This window comes from Argiope bruennichi, chromosome 1 (genome assembly GCF_947563725.1).
Source record: "Argiope bruennichi chromosome 1, qqArgBrue1.1, whole genome shotgun sequence".
Classification (NCBI taxonomy): Eukaryota; Metazoa; Arthropoda; class Arachnida; order Araneae; family Araneidae; genus Argiope; species Argiope bruennichi.
This window is the reverse complement of record NC_079151.1, coordinates 131,912,429-131,939,700: the sequence shown is the minus strand read 5'-3', so window position 1 is coordinate 131,939,700 and position 27,272 is coordinate 131,912,429. Positions and strand designations below refer to the sequence as shown.

The 27,272-nt window shown below is 30.3% G+C and overlaps 1 protein-coding gene across 1 annotated transcript in view; it reads right to left on the bottom strand.

Moving 5' to 3' along the window:
• LOC129975134 (lachesin-like) overlaps positions 1-27,272 on the bottom strand; it is a 141,345-nt gene that overhangs the window by 24,887 nt on the left and 89,186 nt on the right. The window contains exons 2-4 of the mRNA XM_056088089.1: positions 9,879-9,991; positions 6,169-6,376; positions 138-293 (exon numbers count right to left, since the gene is read on the bottom strand). Coding sequence (XP_055944064.1) covers positions 138-293; positions 6,169-6,376; positions 9,879-9,991 — 477 coding nt within the window. The remainder of the gene's footprint in view (positions 1-137; positions 294-6,168; positions 6,377-9,878; positions 9,992-27,272) is intronic.

Genomic DNA, 27,272 nt, shown 5'->3' with positions numbered 1-27,272 from the left:
TAGTTATTGAAAAGATTTTGATTTAATCTTATTTACTAATTTAAGAATCTAATTTATTCGCTTCACGTGACTTTAAGTCAAAAAGTGTTAAGGGGATCACTCACAAATTTAAAAAAGAAAGAAAGAAATCGTGATACCTTTTCTCTGTCCGACAATGATGGGTTGTCCATCCTCTCTTCTCCATTTAATTTTGGGAATCGGGTTTCCTGTTGCCCTGCACGACAGAGAGATGTTTGCATTCTCTGCGACAGATATGTTTCGGTTGACGACGTCATTTACAAATTCTGGAGGAACTGCAAAGACATAATGCTCTAGTTGCAGTGATAACCATTCTCAAAAAGATTACATTACAGAAAAGTTATAAAATACTGTTTTATACAATAATAATCTTTCATTGGATATAAATTTGTATAAAACAAGTATACTACTTGCATCTTCCGATGAATGTAGAGAGATAGCGTACACAATGCATGTGACGATGGGAAATACTCATTCGTTTGAAAATGGGATTTCAGGCCAAGGAATATTCTATACTGGGAGCATTCTTTTTTATTTCTACACACCCATTCTTCTTCCTCACTTTTAAATATTTTTTTTTTATCAAAAGTATCATATGTCATTTGATTAATTGAGAAAAAGAACTGGATAATAATGTAGGAAATTTAAATGAGCTCGAGATGTGCTTCACGCATTCTCGCATGTACTATCTTTTTTGTAAAATGTTCCAAAGCAATTATTCCTTTTTTCACATTTCACGATTTCGTTTGTTCTAATAAAGGCTAAAAATTTTTACTGAATCAAATTGTAATGCTTCAGTTTCCAAATAGAATTAATCCAGACTTTTTCTTAATCATATTACTTGATTTTTTTTAAGATTAATAAATCCACTTGTTTCGCTGTTGAATTTTGAATTTCAAAGATAAATATTGAGATAACTTATCGCCATGTGATTTGTATCTGTCAATGTTTTTATAAAGCCGGCGTCCTTGCATAGGGGTAGCGCCCCGTGATCTGGGCGCCCCGGGTTCGAATCCCGGTTCGGGCTTGGTTTTTCTTCAGCTGTGTTCTATCTGTGAGGTGTGTGAATGTCCCCCCCCCGTAAAAAGGGTTTGTGCAAGCGAATGTGTGAGTTTCATCTTCGTATGAGCTAGAAGACTGACTTCTGCCCTCGGGTGCTCTGGGGTCTTTACCCTCAGAAGCTACTTCACCCCCTTTCTGTGGTAACGCGGACACGACATCATCATCATTGTTTTTATATAAGATTTCAGTACGTATTCCATGACAGTCTTTTTACATATTTTAACCCGTAACAGGTTTTACATGTTTTAATAAGCGTTTTTATCTTCATCTTGTTAAACATGTGTTTATGGTAATCAATTAAAGTAATTCGAACAACTCATTCAATTAAATGTAAAAAAAAACTCTTTTGTTTAAATCACCATATAATTGCATTTAGAATAATTTTCATATTTAAATTTTGTACCAAATTTCGGCTTAATAATTATAACTTGTCAAATTTTCACCAAAAATCTAGGTAAAAAATGGGACAATTTTGCCAATCTAGAATTTTGCATTTTTCTGAAATTCTTGTATACTTCCTTAAACAATGTCTTTGTGTGTGTGTATATATACTGGTTTACAGGTATATCAGATATCATGACGCATTAGGTCCAAGCTCAGGTATCAAAATTAGCATGATATTTTGTTGCATTTTGTTGCCTCTTATGTAGAAGTGTTATTCTGAAAAAGAAAATGAGCAGTGAGTGGAAAAGCATCATTTGAAAATTATAATATCCTTCAAAGAATCATTTAGAATAAAAGTCAGGCGTTACAATTCGAAGAAACCAAGGCGCCAAACTTTATTGAGCAATGATGAAGCAGATGAACCCCTCGAAGTCCTTAATTTTGTACATTGTGGAAAGCATCTGGATGTTGTTTTCGAAAGTATTATTAGATTCTTTGGGAAGATAGATTCCTCAATTTTATAGTTGATAGGAAAAGACTAATTCCCATTCAAGTATTTCTACATCAAATAGAATTGGCAGGGGCCTCATAAACAGTAGAACCGTTAAAGTTAGGCCCATATAAAATCAGAGATGAATCTTGTTATGCATTTTCTTTGTATGACACATGTGATGAATATGATAAAATGCTGAAGGTCAACGTGACACAGCTGATTAATGGTATGGTTCTTGAAAACACAAAACATGGAATATTGTTTTATGGCAAACTTCTTGAGCAAAAAGAATGCCAAGCATTTTGTGAATAAATCCACTCATTTATATAGAGATAGAGAGTTTGAGATATCATATCTTCACACGAATAACCGAGGGAAAACCTTTTACTTCCCAAACGTATATGATGAAGATTTTTCTAACGTATGCACAGTTGAAACCCCATTTCAATGAAAATCGTGGGACATTTACCTTTACTGATGATATTATGAGCATTTTCTTTCACACTTTGAGTTTTAAGAATTTTATAAACATTCCTGTTTTTATATTTCGAATATTTTTTTACATATCTTTCTTTACGACAAAGAGACAACACTAACGTGTTAAGTATATTTATAACTAAACAAAATCTTTTTTAAATGTTATTTGGGGAATACGACTGGATTTAACAAGTTGGAAAAGTTGTTTCCTTTCTAAGATAACTTTTTATATATAAATATTTACTTAAATTGTCATGCTTCCATATAATGTGAAACCAACGATCGAGACTAAAAGTTTATGATGGCTTTGAAATATTTTTAAGCCTTGTAGTTTAAAAAATTAGATTAATTTGTCTGTTTACAATAACCGAAAAATACTGGACAGTTAACAAAATTAAATAAAACAAAAATTGTAAGGTATAGAAGCAAAGCGTCTTTAATTATTTACACCATAACTGCAAATATTAATAAATCCCACTGGTGATTCGAAGTGAGCAGTGAACTATACTTTTGCTTAAACTTCTTTATTTACAACTATATACACTCCTTTTGCGGTGAGTAGTTCATATAATACATGGCTGATTGCGGTGGGCTTTGTTAAGCCTTACAAACTGAAGTTGTTTAACTCTATGACCCCTTGGGTCTACTGGGACCAGTTATCTCTAAAATGAAGATTTTTCTCCAAAAATTGTAGTTGCAAAAACTTACATTTGACGACCCTCTTCCTCCAGCCATTGGTAAAGAGTGGAGTCATTTAGTTCAATCCCTTAGGGCTCTTTAGCTAGTAAAGATTCCAAGATGGATTTTAAATGAAAATCCTATAAAATTAATTCTTCATTGTTTCTCAGACGCCAGTGAAGCCGCATATGGAGCAGTTATTTATCTTCAATGCATGACTTGTATGCAGCAAATCTCGAGTCTCCCCATAAAAAACTGTCTCCATTCCCAGATTGGAACTTTGTGGATGTCTTCTCGCCTCTTAACTAAAGGCCAAGGTTGAAAAAGCTTTAAATCTGCAAATTGATAGCGCAGTGATATACGCAGATTCTACTATTTCCCTAGCCTGGATTCAAACATCACCACATCGTCTCAAGACATTTATTGCAAATAGAGTGGGAAAAATACAACAACTGACGCAGAACAATAAATGGCAGCATGTTTCCCCCACTTTAAACCCCGCAGATGTGATATCAAGAGGACTAGTTCCAGAACAATGGATTGACAACTATTTATGGTGGAATGGACCAACTTTCCTTCAAGAACTACCTGTTTCTGTGAACTCTGCTGACCAACAAATGATTGATGCATCTCAATTTTTATTGGAACTCAAGGACAATACCACTCACACCTTAGTGACTTTAAATTCAGATTTCCTTACTAACTTTTCAAAACTAGTAATAGGTATGACAAATTAATACGTGTTTTCAGTTTTCTCCTCAGATTTCTAGGAAACTGCAGAAACAAGAAGATGAAGGGTTCACTCTCCTCAAAGGAAATCGAGGAAGCAGAATTTAAATTAATTTCCTTTGTACAACAAAATGTTCTTGCTGATGACTTCAAAACCTTAGCAAGTGGTAAACAGGTAAACCCTTCTAGCAAATTAAAAAGTTTATCCGCTTTTTTTAGAAGAAGGTTCTAATGTGATTAGAGTAGGAGGTAGACTTAGAAATGCCGACATACCATTTCAGGTAAAATTTCCTATTATTTTACCTAAAACTCATATCCTTACTAAATTAATTATGCAAAGTATTCATTTTAAAAATTGTCATATTGGAGCCCATACTTTACTTCATTTAACTAAACAAATGTATTGGTCCATTGGGGCAGAGATATAGTTCGCAGTATTATTCATAACTGTATTACTTGTTCCCGATATAATCCTCACCTGTCTATTCAAAAAATGGGTGATTTACCCGCAAAACGTTGTAATCCTTCGTTACCATTCAATATTACTGGAGTAGATTTCTGTGGTCCGTTTTTTATTAAAAATAAGTTTCAAAGAAAAGGACCTCTTCAAAAAATGTATGTCTCAGTTTTTGTATGTTTTGTAACGAGAGCAGTACATGTTGAAATTGTTTCAGACTTAACATCAGATTCTTTCATAGCTACCCTAAAAAGATTTATGTCACGAAGAGGCAGAATTTCTACTATTTTTACAGACAATGGTCGTAATTTTGTAGGTGCCCATAATGAGTTGAAAAGACTATACACGATAGTTAGTAATCCAGATAATGTGTTGGCAGATTATCTAAGTTCAGAAAAAATTAATTGGAATTTCATTCCTTTCTTATCGGCTTACTTCGGTGGAATTTGGGAGGGAGGAGTTAAGTCCTTTAAATTTCATTTTTTAAGAGCTGTAGGCAACCTAAAATTGACTTATGAAGAATTCCTAACTGAAGCAAATCAAATAGAGGGAATTTTAAATTCCCGACCATTAATACCGCTTTCCTCAGATCCAAATGACTTGCAAGCTTTAACCCCGCACATTTTTTAGTTGGTAGACCTATTACCACAATTGCTGAACCAAATTTAACAGATTTTTCTGATAATGCCTTGAAACGTAGGCAAAGGGTAACTAAAATAACCCAATATATTTGGTTTAGATGGCATAGAGATTACCTTAATCATTTACAGCAAAAGTCAAAATGGTACTTTCAAAAGGACAATATTAGCGTCGGTACTATGGTAGTAGTCAAAGACGACAATGTCCCTCTTAATTCTTGGTTGTTAGGGCGTGTTGTCAAGGTTTTTTATGGTAAAGATAATATTATTCGAGTGTGCCTTGTTAAAACAGCCAAAGGGACTTATAAACGTCCAATTACGAAATTACCGATATTACCAATTGAAACCTAAATGTTCATTTATATTGTGTTTATTGTATTGTATTTTGCATACTTATATATCTAGTAGTTTGAATTTAGTTATTCTGTAGTATTTAGTGTCTTCATTGTATTTTAATGCGTATTTGTACTTTATGTATATATTCTTTCATGTTGAATTTTGCATTTGTTAACTTTCAAATTAAGATTAATTGCATTTCTATATGTACTGTGTGCAACGTCTTTGTACCTTTGGGAGACATTGCACGGTCGGGCGGTATGTTCACGCGAATGTCGCTTAACGCCAAACTTGAACGCCAAACTTTTCTGATGAACCCCTGAAAGACTCGAACGGAAGGGCGAGTAATGGGGTTGCCGTAATTTTAAGATTGCCAAGTTTGACGTTAAGCGACATTCGCGTGAAAAACCACTATAAGATTATTTGATTGCTCCCTATTTTTTATGCTATGTATTTGAAAACTCCTGAGGAATTAACAATTCATTCGCAGTTGTGATATGTTACTTTAAATCTTGCAAATTACTCCAACACATTTAATATACATAATCTTTTTGTAACTCCATATCAAAACAATCTAATGAAATTTTAAAAATTGCATGATACGAATACTAAGTGAAATTTTCTTATTAAATCATCGTCAGGTCTTACCTAGCGCCATCTATCGGAATCTGAGAAATAACAATGTTGTGAAATTAAACTCTATGACCCATGTTAGAAATGTGCAGCATCGAAGAAAGATCTTATACCAAGTGATACTTTGAAGCAATTTTGCAATGTATCCCAGTATTATATTACACGATTATATAAAATTATAACTAGATCCACTACATTTACCTAAATTAACTGAGTACCAAGTAACATTGGAAGAATGATGCAGAAGGCATGCAGTAACTCACCTACTATTTCTAGGTAGCCCACCTGACTGATCATGGGCTGTGTGTTGACTTGGCACATGTAGTAACCGCTGTCTTCCGTCTCTACAGACTTGAGGTGCAGCAGCCATGTCCTGTAGTTGTAGTGGGACACGGATATCCGCTTGTTCCTGGTGATCACGTGAGTGTGAATGGTCAGCAGGGTCTGCTTGTCCACGTGAACCCAAGCCACCTACTAGACAGGGTGGTCACAGTTAGACAAAGTCTTTGCACATATATTTGGCTATTTCATCATTAGCAATTTTAACTTCAAGCATTTTTCTGATACACCAGTTATGTTTGAAAAATGTGTTCCATCGTTCCTCTTCAATAAATTTTTGTCGGTGAAGATTGAAATAACTTTCAACTCACATTTTTACACTTTATTCTTAAATGTAAATGCAATTTTTACTTTCTCGTATATGTAGTATAGAAAAAGTATAGTAATCGTCATAACATCCGAACTCGAAATTTTGACGACTCTCCACGTTTTAGACCTCCTTGCGTAAAAAACAACATATTTTTGGAAAATGTCCGTCTATTTGTCTAAGACAAAGATAACTAAAAAAACGCTTTGAGTTAGATGGAAGAAATTTGATATATGATCTTTATACCAAATTTGTAGATTTCTATTCAATTTTGTACAAAATCCATTCAGAGGAAATCTTTCTGTCCGGCTGTTTGAATAGAAGTTAAAACGATAACCACAAAACGAAAGCCGGTAGTTGTATAAAATTCGGTGCAGAGATTTAACATCTATAGTTCAGACACCTGTCAAATATTGAGTCAATTCCAAAGAGGGATTAACTATATGTTGGTGTGTACTTTCAGAAGCCTGTATACGCAGTAACTCAAAGACACAATGACTTAAATATATCAAATTTGGTACGGAATTTTTTGATTACAAATGCACTTTTGGAGCATATTTTTGTTTCAATCGTGTTGGAAATACGCATCTAAAAGACAAACTAGATTTTTGGATACTATTAACTGCACGCCAGGGAAATTGCGTAAAATTCGTCAAGATTGACGCAATAGAATTATTAAAAATTCTAAACTCACTCCAAAGGTTAATATTTTGTGACTATTGTACGCCAATGCCAAGCAAGGCGTTCTTTGGGACAACAGTTTTATAAGAGAATATACGAGAAAGTTTCTGGGTGATCACTGCCGCTGCTTTTGCCAGAATCTTTTATCTCAAAATTGAAGGAGGGGGGGGGGAATTGTAACTTCGGTTGAAATTTAAGTTTATTTCTGTCCAGCTAAACTCTAAAAGCTGGAAACTCCACCCAATACATTTTCGTATTTGAATTGTAAACATTTGGTCCCTTATTTTTTTTTCATTATTTTTTTGCGATCATAATTTATTTTCAGTGTATGCTCAACTAATTTATAGTTTCAATTGATGAGATATTATCCTCGATTGATAGGTGCAAGGAAAAAAAAATACTGTACTTGCGAGCAAAGAACATGTCAAGGAAATCAAATCACCTCATATTATTGAGTCACCCTGGCGCGACGTCAACAATACGCTGTTGCTTAGATTTTGATTTATATTTTGTAATATTTATTTTGAATAATTTCTGTATGAGTTTACATAATAAACATAGACTTTGAAATTAAGATGCTTTTTTTTAATGAACCACTGCTAATTATTCGTTTTCGTTAATCCGATTCCTTTTTGGTCCGATACCAGTCAAATTATTGAGAGGCTGCTGTATTTATTTCACAATATCTCACTTCTACAGCATGATGAACACTTTTTACTTTCTTGTATAAGAAGTATATAGAGAAAGTATTGGTTCGAAATTCGAACTCGAAATTTTGACGAATCTCCCCTTTTAGATCTCCCTGAATTCGAATAACACATTTTTGGAAATTATCCGTATGTTTGTGTGTCTGTGATAAAGATAATTCAAAAACGCTTTGAGATAGACGAATGAAATTTGGTTTGCTGTCTTTACAATAAATTTGTAGATTATTATAAAATTTTGAACAAAACAGTAAGTCTGTCTGTCCGATTGCTTAAATATAATGTTAACACGATAGCTACAAAATGAAGAGAACTAACAAGATAAAATTCGGTACACAAGTTTAAAATCTATAATGAAAACATTTCACACACTTCAGGTACTGTTAACCAACTGCCAAGGATTAATCGCCACGGATGGCATGATGGATTCCATAAAAATGGTATATTCACGCCAAAGGTTAGTATTTCGTAACTATTGTACGCCAATTCCATGCAAGGCGTTCTCTGGGATAGCACCTTTATGATAGAGTATGCGAGAAAGTTTTTTTGAGACCATTTACACTGATTTTGTGAGATTATGACAGATGTTCCATCACATGCTAAAAATGTTGATTAAAATAAGATAAATGCTTTTATTCAGAAAAGTAAGCATCTCTTTGAAACAAGAACAAGTTACATAAAGTAATCGGTGGATCATTTTTGAATTAAAAACACAAAAATTTGCCACCAGTTGTCAGTAAATATAGAAGTGATCATAGAGGCAATGAGTTAACACTCTTCCCCATTTATTAACTAATTCTCAATATGGAACCTGATTTGATATCTGAAATAATGAATTAATTTTGTTTTTAATCCTTTAGGTGCCTATTTTTATAAAAGGATTTTTGTATTGGAATAATTTTAATTTAGTAATGCGCAGAATAGTATATAAAAGATTTAAGGTTTACGTACACACTTGAAGATTTTTTTTAAATATTTAAATTTCAAAATCCAGTTTTTTCATAGTGGGTTATTAATATATGTTTAAACTTATTTCAGTGAGAAAAAACCATATTACACTCATTATAAATTCATTAAATAATATTTAAGGAGCTAATTAGCCTATTTTTTGAAACATGATATCTTAAATTCTAATGTGTACAGACACACCATTCTAGTTGGAAATGATGCCTAATATTAGTATTCATGTTGTCTGCCTCAATCAAGTTATAAAAATATATAGTTTCTTTTAACAATTTTTTCATCAACGATGAATAGAAAAATCGAGATTTTTTCTATAATTTTGATTTTTAAACAGCTATTAAAAATTTATTTCTATAAATATAACTTTGATTGAGGCACAAAACATCCGCTATTTCATACAGATTATTTTGATATATAAATAACTGTATTTGGTTCATTTCTTGTTGAGTTACGATTGTTTGAATGAAGCAACATAGTGGAAAAATATCATTCTTCATAAAATGAGTTTTAAAAAATCCGTAACTAGAGTTTTTAATGAAAGCACCTCAAGAAAAATAATTATAACTCGAGAAATATTTCGAATATTGACAACATCTTGGTATCGTTTGAAAACTAAAGGATCAGAGAATATTATTAAGCAATAAAAGAAAATATTCGATACTTTGAACGATTTTCGAAGTTTCAAGTGTGTACATACACCTTAACGACAAATAAAGTTCCATGAAATTTATTGTTATAAAGACAAATAAGTTTAAATAAAAATTTACTGACGAATTGATTTCTTCATTCCTAACTTCGGCAAAAAAAGTTATAGGACAAGTCGTAGCCGTCAAATGTTCATAAGGGAGTTAGAAATTTTAATCTTTCATTCCTACAATTAATTACACATATTCGTTTCTATTATTAGTAGAGATGGCAACGAAAATGAACAGCAAATGTTAAAGCGGCAAATTTAAGGATGAGAAAGCCATGCTATTACCCTGTAGTCTCCTAGGTTATCCACAACACACTTCAGTGTGGCGTCTCTTCCTTTGGCAATTGTCTGACTTGTAACTGGACCTGCGAAAGTTGGCATGGAAGGATGTCCTTTGACTGCAAAGAAAAAAGATGCTGGTAAAATCCATAAAAATTGGAATTTACTGGCACAATCTAAGCTCAATATCTATAAAGAAAATAACAGTACATACGAGAGGAATTTAAAGTTTATACATACAAATATTCAATTTTATTTCCATATTGCTTTAATTTTATTGGCAAAAAATCTCAAATTACTTTGGACACTCTTAAATTTCTAACTTTTTCTGTAGCCATTGGATGTAGGCTTACCATCAAATTCAGTCAGTTTTTGTATGCAATTATTTATGTTGGTTGGTAAGTGCTCGTCAAGTTTTTCGGTGAAACGAAATACTAGTTACTTCAATTTCCTATGACTCACCATAATAAAATATATTTGTTTATTTATTCATATTTAAATGATCACATTAATTAGCAAATCAAAATAATTTTATAAAATAAAGGAAGGATTTTTCTCAAATCGATCTTTAGCTTAAAATATTTGAATACATCATTACTAGAAGAAAAAAAAAATCCGTTAAAAGATAATGAAAATGATAAATAGACAGAGAGTGATTCGCTCAATTGAAAGAATACGCGGAATGATTAAAAGGAGTTTAGAAAAACTTTAAAGCCAGATTAGGCATATTAATACAAATCAGTTTACACATGAAGATACAGAACAGAACGCCGTCTCATTCCTCCGTATCCATAACCATCTGGTTTATTGAATCATTTGATGGGCATGTTAAGGGAATTTTATTAAATACCAAAATATTTACAGTAGGAAAAAAAAAATAACTATGTACAGAATTTACTACCATATAAGAAAGGAAAGTGTTGCGGCATAAATCGTAAATATTTTATTTAAAAGTGGCTAACGATTATTTTAATAATTATAAATTTTATTTTGTAAATAGTTGTAAAATTCAGATTGGCAACAGTGATACTTTTGGAACTTGTTGTTTAAAAACGATGCTAGAATGTTGAATGAAAATAAGTTGATGTAAATTTGATAATATTATCTATATGTAATATTTAGTTTTATAGTACGTTTGTCTGCATTTTATTTTTGTTGACGCACGAACACAACAATTGGTGACCCTGGTTTTACGATGACAACGGATAGCGAACATTCTACGACTGAAACAACTACTGTTATGGATGCCGAAGCAAAAAAAGTAAGCATAAAAATTCCACCATTTTGGTGTGAAAAACCAGACATTTGGTTTTATCAAGTTGAAGCTCAGTTTGAAATAAATAAAATTTCTACTGAAGAAACTAAATTCAACTATTGGGTTTCCCAGCTTGAACCGAAATATGTTGAGCATATATGGGATATTATTAAGGACACTAAGCCTAATAAATATGCCCTGGCGAAAGAAAGACTTTTAAATATGTTCAAAGAAAGTGAAAACAAGAGAATTCAGCTCATAGTTACTGGAATAGACCTTGGCGATAACAAGCCAAATCAGCTTTTGCAGAAGATGAAAAATTTACGATTTTTCAGAAAAAGTGTTGAAATCTTTATGGCTGGATAAAATGCCTGATTTTATTCGAAATATTCTTCTTGTAAGTGAAGAAGGTTTAGACAAACTGGCTACGATGGCGTTCGTGCATCAACAAAAATAAAATGCAGACAAACGTACTATAAAACTAAATATTACATATAGATAATATTATCAAATTTACATCAACTTATTTTCATTCAACATTCTAGCATCGTTTTTAAACAACAAGTTCCAAAAGTATCACTGTTGCCAATCTGAATTTTACAACTATTTACAAAATAAAATTTATAATTATTAAAATAATCGTTAGCTACTTTTAAATAAAATATTTACGATTTATGCCGCAACAAAAGTAAAATGAAACAGTTTACAAAGATTTTCAACTTTGAAAAATGAAAGAAAAATTGTTTGGAATAATAATATGCAGGAAAATAAAAATGTATGAAAAAACGCATGAATTCTGTGTTCACATGTTATCATGACAGAGAAGATGAAGATGCAGTTTTAAAAATCAAATGGAAAATAATTTGGTTAATGGTAACAAAGAAAATTTCTGTTTGAAAGATATTTATAAATGAAAATGTATGTGAAAAAATTGTGCTATTTTTTTTTCAACCTTAGTCCTTGTGAGTATGACACTTGATGTTGAAAGCTGGAAGGCAAGAAAATATTTCTATTTTCACTGATAAATTTAATTACCCTATGGAGTTTTTGCCTGGAGAGGAAGTGGCTGGCGACTCTTTTCAGTCATTCTTATTCATGGTCTGGTAATGGCTTTTTCATATGCCAAGAGATTATGAGAATGCATTGAAATATCATGTATTCTTTTCATTTGCCGTTTCCACTTAATTCATTCAAATATCATCTATTTGATCTTAAGATGTTTTGAGAAATTCACCAGATAATTTTATAAACAGGAATAAAACATTTTAGATTCAAATCGTCAATTTATGCTCAAAAAAAATTTCTGCTTTGATTAATTTTACATACGAATTGTTCTTTTTTTAGAATTTCAGAATTCTTCATTCACTTTTTTATAATAAATGTTGTTTATGTTGCGGTAGTTGAAAGTAACAAATAAATAGTGGCAAGTAATTCAATCACAAGCTCGCTATTACTGGAATATTCTGGAAACTAATGCGTGTGTGATAAAATCCAATGAAAATAATGCAGCTTGAATTTAAAATTATATTCTGCCATTTACAAAATATTTACAGATTCTTTGAGAACCATTTACATTTCGTAAGAGTGCGATTAGAAAATATATAAAAAGTCATTACAGAAAAAAACATAATTTTCATATTACAAAAGTGTGAAAATAAAAACAAAACTTGTTCGAAAATCTCAAACGATTCTTTGAAGCCAGAGATGAATAAATTAAAAATAAAAAAATCAAACGATAAATTAGTAGCGCCATCTGAAGGTGACGTCATTTCATAAAAACATCGAACAACACTATTTATTTTTATATTAATAGAATAATTTGATTTTTGCGTGATACTACTCCTCCATTTTTGTAATGTAAATACTTAGCAAAAAGCCTGTTAAAGAGATTAGCCTGTTATTTGCAGGCCTTTTATTTGTTAAAGAGAATTATGATTTTCCTCTTTTGAAAGAAAAAATGGTTTAAATAAAATATATTTTAATTTGAGAATTATCGAAATTTTTTAATCACAAATTTAATTTATTATTTCATGAAATATTTTTCGGAATCTAAATGCGATTTTCATGATAAATGCCCTCATCTTTAGAAGCTATTGCTGATTGCGGACGAAAAGTTATTACTATTCGGCTGTTGCCAAAGAAAATGAGTGGCTGCTATATGCAAAAAAACATTTTATTACGTCATCAAGACTCGAATGCGATTTCCATCCCAAGTGAGTAATTCATTACCCAATCCCTCATCCCATTAGGATAGATAGATGGTTAAGATGGCTTCCCCTAAGATGGGCTAAGGCTTCACATGTGGGTTGAATGATTCGTTTGCGACAGTGTTAAAATATCAGTGGTTCATTTGATGAGGTTTTATATGCCTCTTCCTCCAATTGCAGAGGTCTCTCGATAATCTGTCCCTTCTCTGATCCAAACCCTGCAGTATTCGATGTTTTCAAAATGACGAATAGAAAGAAGGAGAGTGAAAACAGATCGCTTCATGTCAGTCTCTGTAACCGTAAACAATAAGCTGAAGCTCTGATTTTTAACTTTATTATGAAATTTGCTTTTAGAGACCACTTGGTTAGCTGTGATTAGTGATTGCTAAAAGTTTCATTTAAATATTCTATGTATCTTGGTCTTAATGTCATCTTCAACAAAATGTTTTAAATTTCGAAGTTTGATACGCATATAACTCATTTTGTTTTAGATATCTTACATAGTTCCGTTCATTGTGCTATACGTTTCCGTCATTTTCTTTTTATGTCTTTATACATCCAATTATATCATTTAAAAGAGCAGCAGCCTTCAAAACTTGGTACATAAAATTTTTTTTTCGCCATTTTCTTGATATTGAGAGTTAAACCCTAATTGTAACTGCAAAAAATTTTCAAAAACGTTATTAAAAGCTTGCCGTATGTTTACATGGAATCTTCAACCTCAGGAATGCAAAATAAAAAACAGGATAAAATACCAGTAGCAATAATGAGAACGATTTAAGTTTCTTTTCGATAGTTAATTTTATTATTGTAAAGGAAAAACGATTTTCGATTTTTAACAATTAATTAAACATTGAAAAAATAATATATGACATAAAAAAATGGTATAATTGAATAAATAATTTTTTGAATCTTAAGAGGATGTAAAAATACTTTTTATGTTGTAATATTTTTAAAAGTAAACTGTGAAAATTTTTCTTATTTTTTAATTAATTAAAATTCTAACCAATAATTTTTAAATTCATTCCGAGATTCACTTTTTTATCAATCAATTAATATGCCAATTAATAAGTCATTAATGTGCTGAATCAAAACGTCTGGCTTATGGAGCGGCAACACATACACAAATTCTCATTTTTTTACTAGCAGAGATTAATTATTTCTGGCTGTCAAGTTGCATGACGTCATTCGCATACATGTATGAATGCGTATAACAACGTTAAGTAGATTGAAACATACTATCAAGAAAATCAATGTCATTTTTTCAGCACATCTGATTTATTATTTGACATCTTAGAAGGTTTTATTAATAGATTTCACATAAATGCGGTTAAATAAAATACGAACGAAACAGAAATTCATGCTGATATTGCCATGTAATATAAAAAAAAAATAATAGAATCTTCATTCTGTGAATTTTTGAATATTGACAGAAAAGCACATGAAAGAATATTAGTAGAAACAATGAAAATGGTTTAAATTCAATTGCTGGAATGAAAAAGGTATTGTTGCAAATAATGCATAAACTATTTTTAAAAATTTATCAGAATTCAGGAAAAAAATTACTAGACAGCAAAATTAGTATCTTCAAATAGAATTCATTTTAAAATGATATGCTTTTTGATATAATATTTCCGGTAGTTATTAAAGAAAAAAAAACAGCAAAATCTATTTCAATAATTTTTAAATAAATATTTAAAACATAAAAAGAAATGGTCAGAAGTGTATGTTCTCATATTTTAAAGTATGAGAAATTCGTAGCTCTTAGTCCGATGCCTTAATTTGTAAGATATCAACACAGAATATCATATAGACACATAGATGCAAACAAACAATTTTTCTTATTAGTCGATATCTCATTATTTGCAATTAACTACCTTTGGTAACCATTTTCTTCTCCCAAAATATTGGCATTTTAGACTATTAAATATTAATATGAAATACATTAAATTTTTTTAACGTAACTGAAAATTAAATTTAATCGAATTAATCCATTACAAATTACTGTAAGCGCAAATTAGAAATGTGAGAAACTATGAAATAAAAGTTCAAAAGAAAATTCAATTTCAAAGAAAGCAATTTTTTTTCTCTTAGTTTTGACATTGGCAAAAGCACGCGATTGAATGTTTTTTGATGGATGAGCTTGAATTTCATCATAATATTAAAAACACTGCAACATAATGGGTATTAAATTAAATGAAAAAAAATTATGATAAAATAACTCAAAAATATATACAGAAATAAAAATATATACAGAAATGAAAATAGTATCATTAAAAATAATTTTTTTTTTAGTTCCACAATAATGCAAAAATAATTATTGTGAGATAGTAATTTTACAGGACATGAACATCAATTTACATAGGCCGATCATATCAATTACCTTTCTGGCGAGGGTTAAGCCTATTTTTTAAATATTTTTCCACCTGACTGAGTGGAGTTATGCGATAAGGTGAACTCTCACCAGAACATTTCTAATAAAAAGCAAAGCTCTGTATTAAGTGCAACTGCTAAAACGTTCAGTGAAACAGTCTGAGCCGTCCATGTATTGATTTATTTACATTTGACTGTTGTCTTTCTACACTAAATGATAAATAAGGTATTGGATCACGTAGGATAGCTCTCTCTCTCTCTCTCTCGCTATATATATATATATATATATATATATAGGCATTTATAATTTTTCGCATTATTTCATAAAGAGGATTTTATTGAATTAAAAAAAAGCAAAAATTTCACACATTCGTCCCTCTTAACTTTAGGTACTATATTTCAACATTATGAATAAAGCCTTCTATTCCGTCAGACAGATATTTTGAAATTTAAGCACACAGACAAAACCAGAATTTAATATCCTGTCTGTGGGCCGAGTGAGTTCTCAAGATCCAAATAAAAAAATCTAAAATACTTTAAACTTTGTTGCTAACAAATATATGGTTTCATTCAATGTTTAATGTTTTTTTTTTTGTTACACTTGTTCCAGCCGAGTCTCATGAAATGCTCGTATATTTGACACTGGTCGAAATATTTCCCATTTGATAATGCCAGTCCAAAATATGAAAATATGAGCTAGAATCGATCTGTTTCAGTATGATACTCATACATTCTGATTCAAAGAGCGCATGCGCACGAATTGAAGTTTTGTTTAGTCATTACGTTTTAGATGTATGCGCGTAGCAACTTGTGCTGAAAAAATATAGAATAAGTTCAAGCTCAAAGATAAGACTGATTTTAAAATAAAATGATTATAAATACGTGTAAGTATGAAACTTATACTTTTTTTAGAAATCGGAACCCCACACTGAGTGCCAATTATATTCAATCGATTAAAATTTTATAATAAACTAGCCATCTTTTTTTTTTTTACCAGCTTGTTTGCTCTGAAGCATTTTAGGCTAGAAATTAATCTGCCACAAGCAAAAGCTGAAATGAAAATCTTATTTCTGAATTATTGTTCAAAGAACACATTTCTTTTTAACTAAATTATATCATTGGCGCGATTGAAAAAAAGCGCGCGATTGAATGATTTTATAGATGAGTTTCAATTTCATGATACCATTAAAAACATCATTATGCATTGTATTTAATGTTTTAAAAAAATGTTAAAAACAAAAAAATTGTACGGATATGAAAAGGTTATAATTAAAAAGGTTGCTTTTTGAGTTATATGACAGTGCAAAAACCATTTTTGTGACGTAACAGTTATGGAAGATATAGTCACAAATTTCCATAAAATTTCCATTGATAGCCATAACCTATTTGGCGACGGTTAAGCTCGATTAAACTTGATTCTATTTGGTGCTTATTCCTCATTTTCTTTTATATCTCTTCTCTGACTGAATGGAGTTTTTGGTGACAAGGTGAGTCTTTTCCTAGCATTTCTAATAATACTTTGCAGCTACATTAAATAACGAAGCTTTGAATTAAGATCAGCTATAAAAATGTTCAGTGAAGTACTCTGAAACTTTCGTAGAGGAATATGTTTACATTTGACTGCTGCCATTGGGCAATAAGAATTAACCTGTGCTACGTACATTAGTGTTAAATATATATTTTTAGCTGAGTTATAAAGTTTCGTCCATCCTTTGTGAGGAAATATTTTTATTTCTAGTTCAAGAGAAGTAGATTTCGCCTTCTTTATTAAGTGTTTTAATGTCAGTGTACGAGATGAAGGGAAGAGCTGTGGATGTCATACTGTCTGTCCACGACAAGAACATTGCTAGACAATCGTCTATGTTTACGGCGGGCGTTATAGAAACAGATTACTGTAGGAAGAGTTCATTTCGCAGAGGTAGAGACTAATTCAAGTATCTCACGTTGGCACGTTTAGCGCCACATTGGCTATATTTGGTATTATTGCATTTAATTCTTGAAAATAAATTTAAAAAATAATTCACTAAACTGAAAATCATTTGCATACTCGGAATATTGAAAATATCTGATATTCCTGTCATATGTATACAAAGAACAAAATAAATCAAATAGGAAAACTGAATAATTATTTCTATGTCTAACGATTGCGCAAGAAGAAAAAAATAATTAAGAAGTAAAATCATGCATGACAAAACATTAATTCATTTCATTTGTTTTAAATTTATATAAGTTGTTAATATCAAAGTCTCCGCAGTAAACGCGAGGTAATCTGTCTAATTTAACATAATTAATCGTAATTATTTCATAATTTTTATAAATAGTTGCTTTTATTCTGTTATAAAGTAAAATTTTCATTGTTAAATATGCTTGAAACCTTTCCAAATTTATATTTATTTATTTTTCTGATGTATATACTATTTCCCGAAACACAAAATTAACGATTACCATACTATCAATTTTCAGATTTTCAAAAATCAAACTTTGATTTGTAACTTATTTTCAATATGCGCAAGCTTTTTACAGCATAATTAATTTCGCAAAGTGTATATGTAAAAGTATTCTGAATTTGAAGATAATTCAAATGTTCATTCATTCACGTGGCAGGTGTCCCGGACTTAAAGGAACCCGATTAAATAAGCCCAACATCACTTTACATTATTCTACGAAAAACGTGGTAAAAGTTTGTTTTTGTATTCCAGATTACCATTTATTCACTTCTCCCGGCTTGAAAAAGAAATACAATTATTTAAAAGAAAATTTTTTATCACGAACTGTCAATTCAAATAATAGAGTGATAAATGAGCTTTTCCTTTCAATGTATATCAGTAGTTATGAGCTCGAAGCAATAAAGGATCCAAATTCCTGCATGCATTTTATCATTTTGGGGGTTGAAAATTCTTCACTCCCAATGTTCTTCACATTTCTATTTAAAGCCCATCAATGCCGTTTGAGAATACTTATCTGCTACCGTTTTATTATCACAATCAGTGCACCTGAGTAGAAAGGAATCTCGTTAAATACTTTACTCCTTCTAACTCACATTAACGCGCATAAATTTTTAGATTCTTGTAATCCTAGTTAAGAAGGAAAGCCATTGAAACAACAGGGAGGCGAGAAAACAAGCCTGAATAAATGACTATTTTTCTTTATTTTATTGAAGAAAAAAAAGTAATGCGCTATCTATAATATAATATTTTCTTCATACCATTATATAGTTGAAATATATTTATTTTAAAGGATGTCAAAATTTAAGAGACAAAAAAAAAATATTATATAATGAAATGCAGTTAATATTAACCAAAGAAAAGATTAATAAAATATAAAAGAAGTAAGCTAAGCGAATATAAAGATACGTGCAACTGCGACTAAAGCGAGAAGACGAAGGAGCAACAGGTTTTCTTTTATCGCTTCACATTGACGCCAAGAAAAAGAATACCCCCCAGACTTTCGTCCGATTCTACCCATTCAAAATGGATCGTCCCTACCGAAACCTGTTTCTATAACGCCCGCCGTAAACATAGACGATTGTCTAGCAGTGTTCTTGTCGTGGACAGACAATACATGAATCATATTCTTGCATAATTACGATGACAGTAAATAATAATACAAAATAACATAAATTCATATAAGATATATGGTAAAAACAAAAAATATTAATAAATAAAATAAAAATAAATAAATAAATAATTATTTAATATATAAATAAAACAAAATTAAGAGAAAAATACATCGGAAAAGCATAACAAATAAAATAAATTAGCAATCATTAGAATAGTCAATTAATTGAATGATAAATAATTATAGAGGAATATATTGATGATTAAAGTAGACTCTCTAAGATATTCTCAGATATGTTTCTTGTGCCAACTATAGTTTGCATGCTTGAACTGAGACCAAAATTTCTGATATATCAGTTTTATTAATGGCGAAATTGCATGGTACAATTCAAAGTAAGTTTGTTGGCAGACTTGATAGCAAGTTTCAAGTATTTCAAAACATAAAATTGCAAGTTAGAACCTATTTCATTTTTTAAAATTTAATTTTACATCAACCAGCGAGAATGGCCTCCCCGAACCTATTTTGCATACTCCCCAATTAAAGTCGTATCCCCCTCCCCTAGAATAAAATTATGAGCCGAAGACAAGACCGCAAATGCCTTGCATGGTATTAGCAAAATTAATGTGTTTTTCACATTATAAGCTTAATCTCTACTACTAACAAAGAAGAACACCTGTGTTGACACCGTACAGGATAGACCTTTAGACCTAGAGTTGCCAAATTTGACACAGATATACTTTGAAGCATAAAAATAAGCACCTCGGAATGATTTTTTTTTGAAATTTTAATTAATTGAAAATTAAGGTGTACGTACACACTGGAAGATTTTTTTTTAAATTTTAATTTTAAAAATCCATTTTTTTCACAGGAGGTCATTAATATATGTTTAAACTCATTTCAGTGAGAAAAAAACCCACATTACACTAATTATTAATTAATTAAATAATATTTGATGAGCTAATTAGCATGTTTTTTGAAACATGATATTTCTAAATTCTAATTTGTACAGGCACACAATTCTAGTTGGAAATTATGCCTAATATGAGTCTTCATGTTGTCTGCCTCAATCAGGTTATAAAAATATATAGTTTTTTTTAACAATTTTTTAATCAACGTTGAATTGAAAAAGCGAGATTTTTTCTGTCATTTTAACTTTTAAATAACTATTAAAAATTTATTTTTATAAATATAACTTTGATTGAAGCACAAAACATCCGCTATTTCATACGGATTATTTAGATATATAAATAATTGTATTTCGCTCATTTCTTGTTGTGTTATGATTGTTTGAATGAAGCAACATAGTGGAAAAATATCATTCTTCATAAAGTTTTATCATTCTTCGTAGAGTTTAAAAAAACCGCAACTAGAGTTTTTAATGAAAACACCTCAAGAAAAATAATTATAACTCGAGAAATATTTGGAATATTGGCAACATCTTGGTATCGTTTGAAAGCTAAAGGATCACAGAACATTATTAAGCAATAAAAAAATATTTGATATTTTGAACGATTTTCGAAGTGTGTACATACATCTTAAGCGAATTTTCCTCGTTTGTTCGCGATAATTTCTGAAATTATTAACGATGTGTAATAATAATTTTTACACCATTTTAAAGTTCATACATTTTAAAACTTTTTTTCAATAAACCAATTTAATTATTGTAAAAATTTTTTAGTATAGATTAAATTAAGTTTCAAAGATATTTTTAAATACATTTTGCAACATTTTCATTGTTACTCTAAAATTCAAACCATTTTAATTGTTTCCTCAGATATGTAATCACGTGATTTTCTTCTATTGTTGAAAACTTAGAAAGAATGATTCTATTTAATATCTGTATATATGTGAAATAAGAAGATGAAGGTTACAGTATCACGAAAATGAGATGAATCAGGCAATTATGTTTTTTATACAAATATTATATCATGGGATTTGCGTTTATCAGAACATTTCATACATCATTGGACAGAATGTGCGCAATGTTATTAAAATGACAAGGCCTTGAAATCCGCCATAATTTGATTCTTAAAAATATTTCTGGGGAAATGTAGGCCAAAATTAAATTATGAATAAGAGATTTAAATGAAATGAAATACACTTAATATTCCCGGAGTACAAGCTGGTCGCCAAAAGCTGCTGGTAATATATAAAACTGAGTTTGAAATCATATTAAAAAAATAAACTTGCATTATTATTTGTTTGGTAAAATTATGTAGATTTTTCCATACTCAACAAAATTTGGATAGTACATCAATTTGTAATGGTCATACTAAAGAGATTTTACTATAATAAATTTAGACATTATATTAAAACGTTTTAATTCGTTTTAGATAGAATTAAAATTTTCTCAAAGGAGGTACATTCATTTCAATTTTGGGCGTGTTGATCGGCAGTTATACTCTTAAAGACATCTATAAGATGGCTACTTAAGATCATAACAATCAGGTTATTTGTCAAGCGGTTTCTCTAAAGCTGAAAACATATATAAAGCTTCTCAAAAACCACAAAACTAATCCGGAACGATTCTGTCGGATTCTCTATATTGTTAAAAGAAAAAGGAAAGAAAACAGAGGATCCCTTTTCTTTCTACTTCAAACATATACCTTACCATCCTCCACTCTATCACTAATAATAGCGCCATCATCAAAATAAAAAACCAAAATGAAAGATGATGTAATTCCATTATGAAATGCTATATTTCACGATGGCCATCGTGTGGTTACAAGAGTCTATTTCCTCTTTCTGCAACCCCCTCCCGTCCTTTTAGCCAAGCCCGGGGGTCAGAAGGAGAAAAAAAGAGCCCCCCCCCACCACATGTGTTCCTCCATAATATATTTTTTTATTATTATTTTGACGCCAAATTTTCTTCGGTGGGTATATCAGCCGATGCCTTGCTGCAGTGTTCGTACTGGTAACACAATATTCTTGGCGAAAAAAGGCGCTGGGCTCCCCAAGGATTCGTTTTGGGCCAAATAGAAACTGCTTCCCCAAGAAATGGAATACCGTGAATAGCATGAAATATTGAGCGTGGCTATCTTCTGGAATAAGCTGCTGAGGGGGGGGGGGAGAAAAGAGAAAATAATAATAATAATAATAACAGGCTATAATATAGATAAGGGGGGTGGAAGAGAAAAAGATGGGGGTGGAGTGAAATAACTCCGCGATAGTGCCAATGGAAGAAGGAACTCTCCTGGTAGTTATATACATCTCATATTTGTTACATCTAGATAAGAGGGAGGGTTCGAATTCTTACCCCTCTTTCCATCCATTTTTTTTCTTTATATTTCTATATATGTGTAGGCATTTTTGTTGAGGTCAGACGAAATTTAAAATCCTCTTTTGTTTTCAGAATGCATTCCTCCTCTCTTCTCTCTTTCTCCCCCCTATCGCCAAACGATATTTTTTCGTTCTGTTCGAAGGCGGGAATTTCTAATGGAAGGTCTCTGCAGCGACAAATAAAAGGCACTCGGCGTGAATTTTGAAGAAATGCAGAGCGCTTTTTACTGTCTTACTTCTGCTTGAGAGAAAGAGAAATAAATAAATAAGGAGGAAATAAATTGGTCTCACGATCCCAGTATAATTCAAGCATTATATTTCTTGTTTTGAGTTTATTTTCGATTTGTGGCAACACAAGTAAAGGAAGAAACCTCACTTGAGCAATGAGCACTGAAAAAAAGGCTCATGAGAAGTTAAATATGCAGAGAAAAATACTGAATACGAATGCAAAAATAAAAAGATTCTTTTTAAATAATAGCAGAAATAAAAAATAAAAATTATTTATTTATTTAGATTTTGTGAGAATGGCTATAAATATTTTGAATAGCTCAGATGATGCTTACTAAGATACAAATTATTTAAAGAGAATTATTCTAATAGGAAGTGGTATTATAAAAAGTTACAGATAATGTGAGCTTTGATTTTGACGATGAAGTTTCTTTATTTTTCGAATGTTTTATGATTATCGAAAAAATATGATTACTTAATCAATCAATAAATCAATCGAAATGCTTTTATTCGAATACTTTTTAATCTATTTTTAATGAAATTTTCTTGAAAATTCTGAATGGATCTTTTTCTATTTTATTTTATTTTGTATTATGATTCTTTTTGTTTTGCATTATAATGCTTTGTTTCAAGCAGTATATTCCATTTATTTTCAGCGTCTTATTTATATGATAATTACATTTCATTTACATGATTGGTCTAAAGTTATTCGATTATAGCCATTTTGCTGTGTTTAACAAGAAAATATATATTTTCTTGTTAAACAAAAACTTCCAAACTTTTAAAAAATTTTCTTTTTCCAAAGAACTCCAGACTTTTAAACAATTTTCAACAGTCATATATTTCCCAAAAGCCAAATTTGGAAATCAAAGTGCAATCGTTTATTCCTTTTATTATTTCCTTCTTTTGATTTTTATTCTATTTTACGCAAAATATTCAAATTTCAGAATTTTTAGGAATTTAATTTTACAACACCTTTATCTTAATTTTTGCATTTCTAACATAATTTAAAAAGAATTTATTGAAATTTTTGCTTTAAATAAAATTGGGATTCAATGGTTAAATTATATATTTTATTTTTCAGGGACAAAGAAATCTTACGTCAGAATCTTAACTTTAAATTTTAAAGGCCACGAATTCAATTTCATTACAAAAAAAAAAAAAAAATGTCACTGGGAGCATACATAAAACTCATTGGGAGCAAGTTTCCTTCCCTTGGCAAAGACAGAAGCATTTTTTTCACTATCTAAATCCGATAAACCTTATTAAGGCTCTAATTCGCCTCATTTGATTTATTTTTCTATCTTTAATTGTAAGAAAATTATGGTAAAATCAAAATTTTAAAGTTTTCGCCTCCTTTGATCTAGATGGACAACTACGGCTCATCCAAGATTTTTTATTTATATGAATTTATTGGGGTTACAAGCATATCCCAAAGAGTTAAAATAAAAAAAAAAAAAATACTCGTTTTCGTCTTAACAAGATAAAATGGACAAAACGTTATAGACATATATAGTGAAACCTCGCTTAGCTAGCATAATTCGCTCCCGAATCTTATTCGTAATGTAAAACATTCGGTAAACGAAACAATTTATTTTTTCCATATGGATCCATGTAAAATAGGACGACGCTTTATATTTCGGGGGGGGGGGGAAACCCAGCACTCAAACAAATTTATAATAAAGTAATTTATTATTGATAATACATGTTTTTTTATTTATAAGAATGTTGTCTAAAGATATTTCTCTCTGAATAGCTTCAAAATTTAATGAAAATGAGACGTAGCATTATCGTTAAACGAATTTGTAGTGTTCATAGCTACTGCCTTATCGCAATGATACTTCTCAATGTATGATGTTGTAATTCACAATGACTTTAGCATCTCCCCTTTTTTTTACTGGAAGGTTGTTGCTTTGTTTTCTTTCCTTCTGTCCAAATCTCCTCCACAGCCTTTTACTGTGACTAGAATGAAGCTCCGTAAGTCTTTTGCTAATTCTGGCTGATCGATATCATTATTATCCTTTTTTAGTCGCATATTCTTAACTATAGACCAAATTACATCTTTTAAGGTTCCACAGGCATATCTTAAATCACTCAGATTCGCGGTCAATAACACTATTCATATATATATATATATATATATATATATATATATATATATATATATATATATATATATATATATATATATATATATATATATATATACATAAGTATTCTTTTCAAATAAGCCCCCAAAATAGACTGCTACAAGCGAATCGAGCATATGACTTCATGTAACTTTTCGCCACTCGTTCGGCGAAACATCGCTTGTTAAGTCAGTCATTTTTTTACATTTTGTTTTTCTCGTTATTCGAAGTTTGGCTGTATGTATAGCCTCGTAACTAACCATCATAAGTTTTCCGATGAAAAATAAAAGTTAATCAAATGAATCAGAAGGTAAATCAATAACAACTCTTAATAACTTTAATTTTAAAATGATTGAAGCTTTGCTTTAAATCAATCGAAGAAAAGCTAAAATAGAATCAAATGAAGGAATGTTTTATATAGAGATAAAGAAAAAAAAAGAAGAAGAATATTAAAATTTGCATAAAAATTTAAAGCAAATAATGAATTCCTTCTCCGATTGTTATTAATTTCTTTTATCTAATTACATTGTTAAATATTTTATTACGATTTTTGTTGCTGTAATTAATGTTTATTATTTTTAATGAATTAATATAAATAAGTTAATTTTTAGTAATTTTACTAAAAACGATTTCAAAATTATTTTAACTTTATTTTTACTCACTTTTTTTAAAAAAAAATTTAATTTTGAAAAACCTAAAGTCAAGATCAGCAGGAATTTGTGGAAGTTATAAATATTTCATAAATAATATCTATTATCATAAGAGTTATTAATCTTTCTATCAAAATTTTGTTTTACTTCATCTTTTGTATTTATTCCTTACTGAATCGAAACATTATATGTTTCAAGAGAAAAATTAATGTTAAAGAATAAATTTATTTAAAAAATTGAGCTTTCATAACAACTCCTTAAAAAAAATCGTTAGATGCTCTAAATATTTACACAGTGTATTGGAAACAAAACATAGCAAATCCGGATTACTTGGATTTAAGATAAAAATATAGAATGCAGAGTTTTTTTTCGAATGTTGTGAATGATATGTTTAATATATAATCGAAAAAAAAATTAGTCATTGATATCAAATTTCAAAGTGGGAAGTAAAATAAAAATCACATTAATACTCTTTATATTTATACGAAACTATTCGGAAATCGGTTACTTTATACAAATATCATGAAATTGGGATTCTCGAGTTTCCATTGTAATATTTAAAGGACAACTACAAAAAAGAACATCTTTCAAAAGTGAGCGAACGTAAACCTTTGCCTATTTCGCATTCCGTTCCGAAACTATGACCTCAGAAAAAAGGAGGCCCCTTTTTTTCCCAAGGTTCTTGTGGTCTGAATTATGGAGGAGCCATTCCAACAATGAGACGGGTGCGAATTGTTTTGTTCCTCCTGCACGCATAATTGCCAACTCCGGCTAATTGCTTTCTATAATCATCTCGATTGAATCACGCACCGAACAACACTCAACTGTCAAGGATAGAACGAAAGGGTTGAGTTGCGAAGCGGCGCAACATTTCGAATGTGGAGATATTTTTAATAGAAATAGATGATTTGTGATAATGATGCGTTTTTGTTCGTTGTATTGTTGCAGGATCTTTTAAAAATTTTCTTTTTCTGTATCCAAATGTATATTTTATATAGAAAAGCCTTAAAAACATTAAAAAATTTCGAGCATTAGATTTTAACTTTGGATCTTAACGAGTAAAAAAAAAATCTGCTTATTGTATTATTTATGTTAGCCTCATTGGTCGGGTAGGCTATACGATGTTAGCCTATTGTATTGTCTGGGTATTGACATATGCGAATACTTTATCTGAAACACGCAGTAGTCTATCTGAGTGAAATTTGTTATTTGGTCTTTTCTTCTAAATTGTAGGTTCGTGTGAGCTAAATAATTTTTGTAGCAAATTTGTTAATTTAGGAGGGTGTTTTGATAGTATGCATACTCGGTGTTTTCAGTGGGAAAACTATTTATATATATATATATGACTAAAATTGTAAATTAAATAATGTGAATGAAATAATTTATTTGTTTCTAATTTTCAACGAGAAAAAGGAAGGATATTGTATACATTCTTGAAGTTTTTGTTTACATTAGGACGGCTCAAATAAGACCTGCTAATAATCTTTTTAGCTTGCATCAATTAAGCATGGAAAAGTATTATGATTACTTTTATTTATATAATATTTCTCTTTAACTAGAAGTTATAAGAATTTTTTAGAATGCATTTAATATAATATGAAATAAAAAGATTTCATATTATACACGTTAGATGTTAAGTGCAATTTAATCTACGTATCTTCTTGTGTACAGCCGACCACCCCTCCACTACTGAACGAAGTGGTATCGGCCGGATTTGTCGT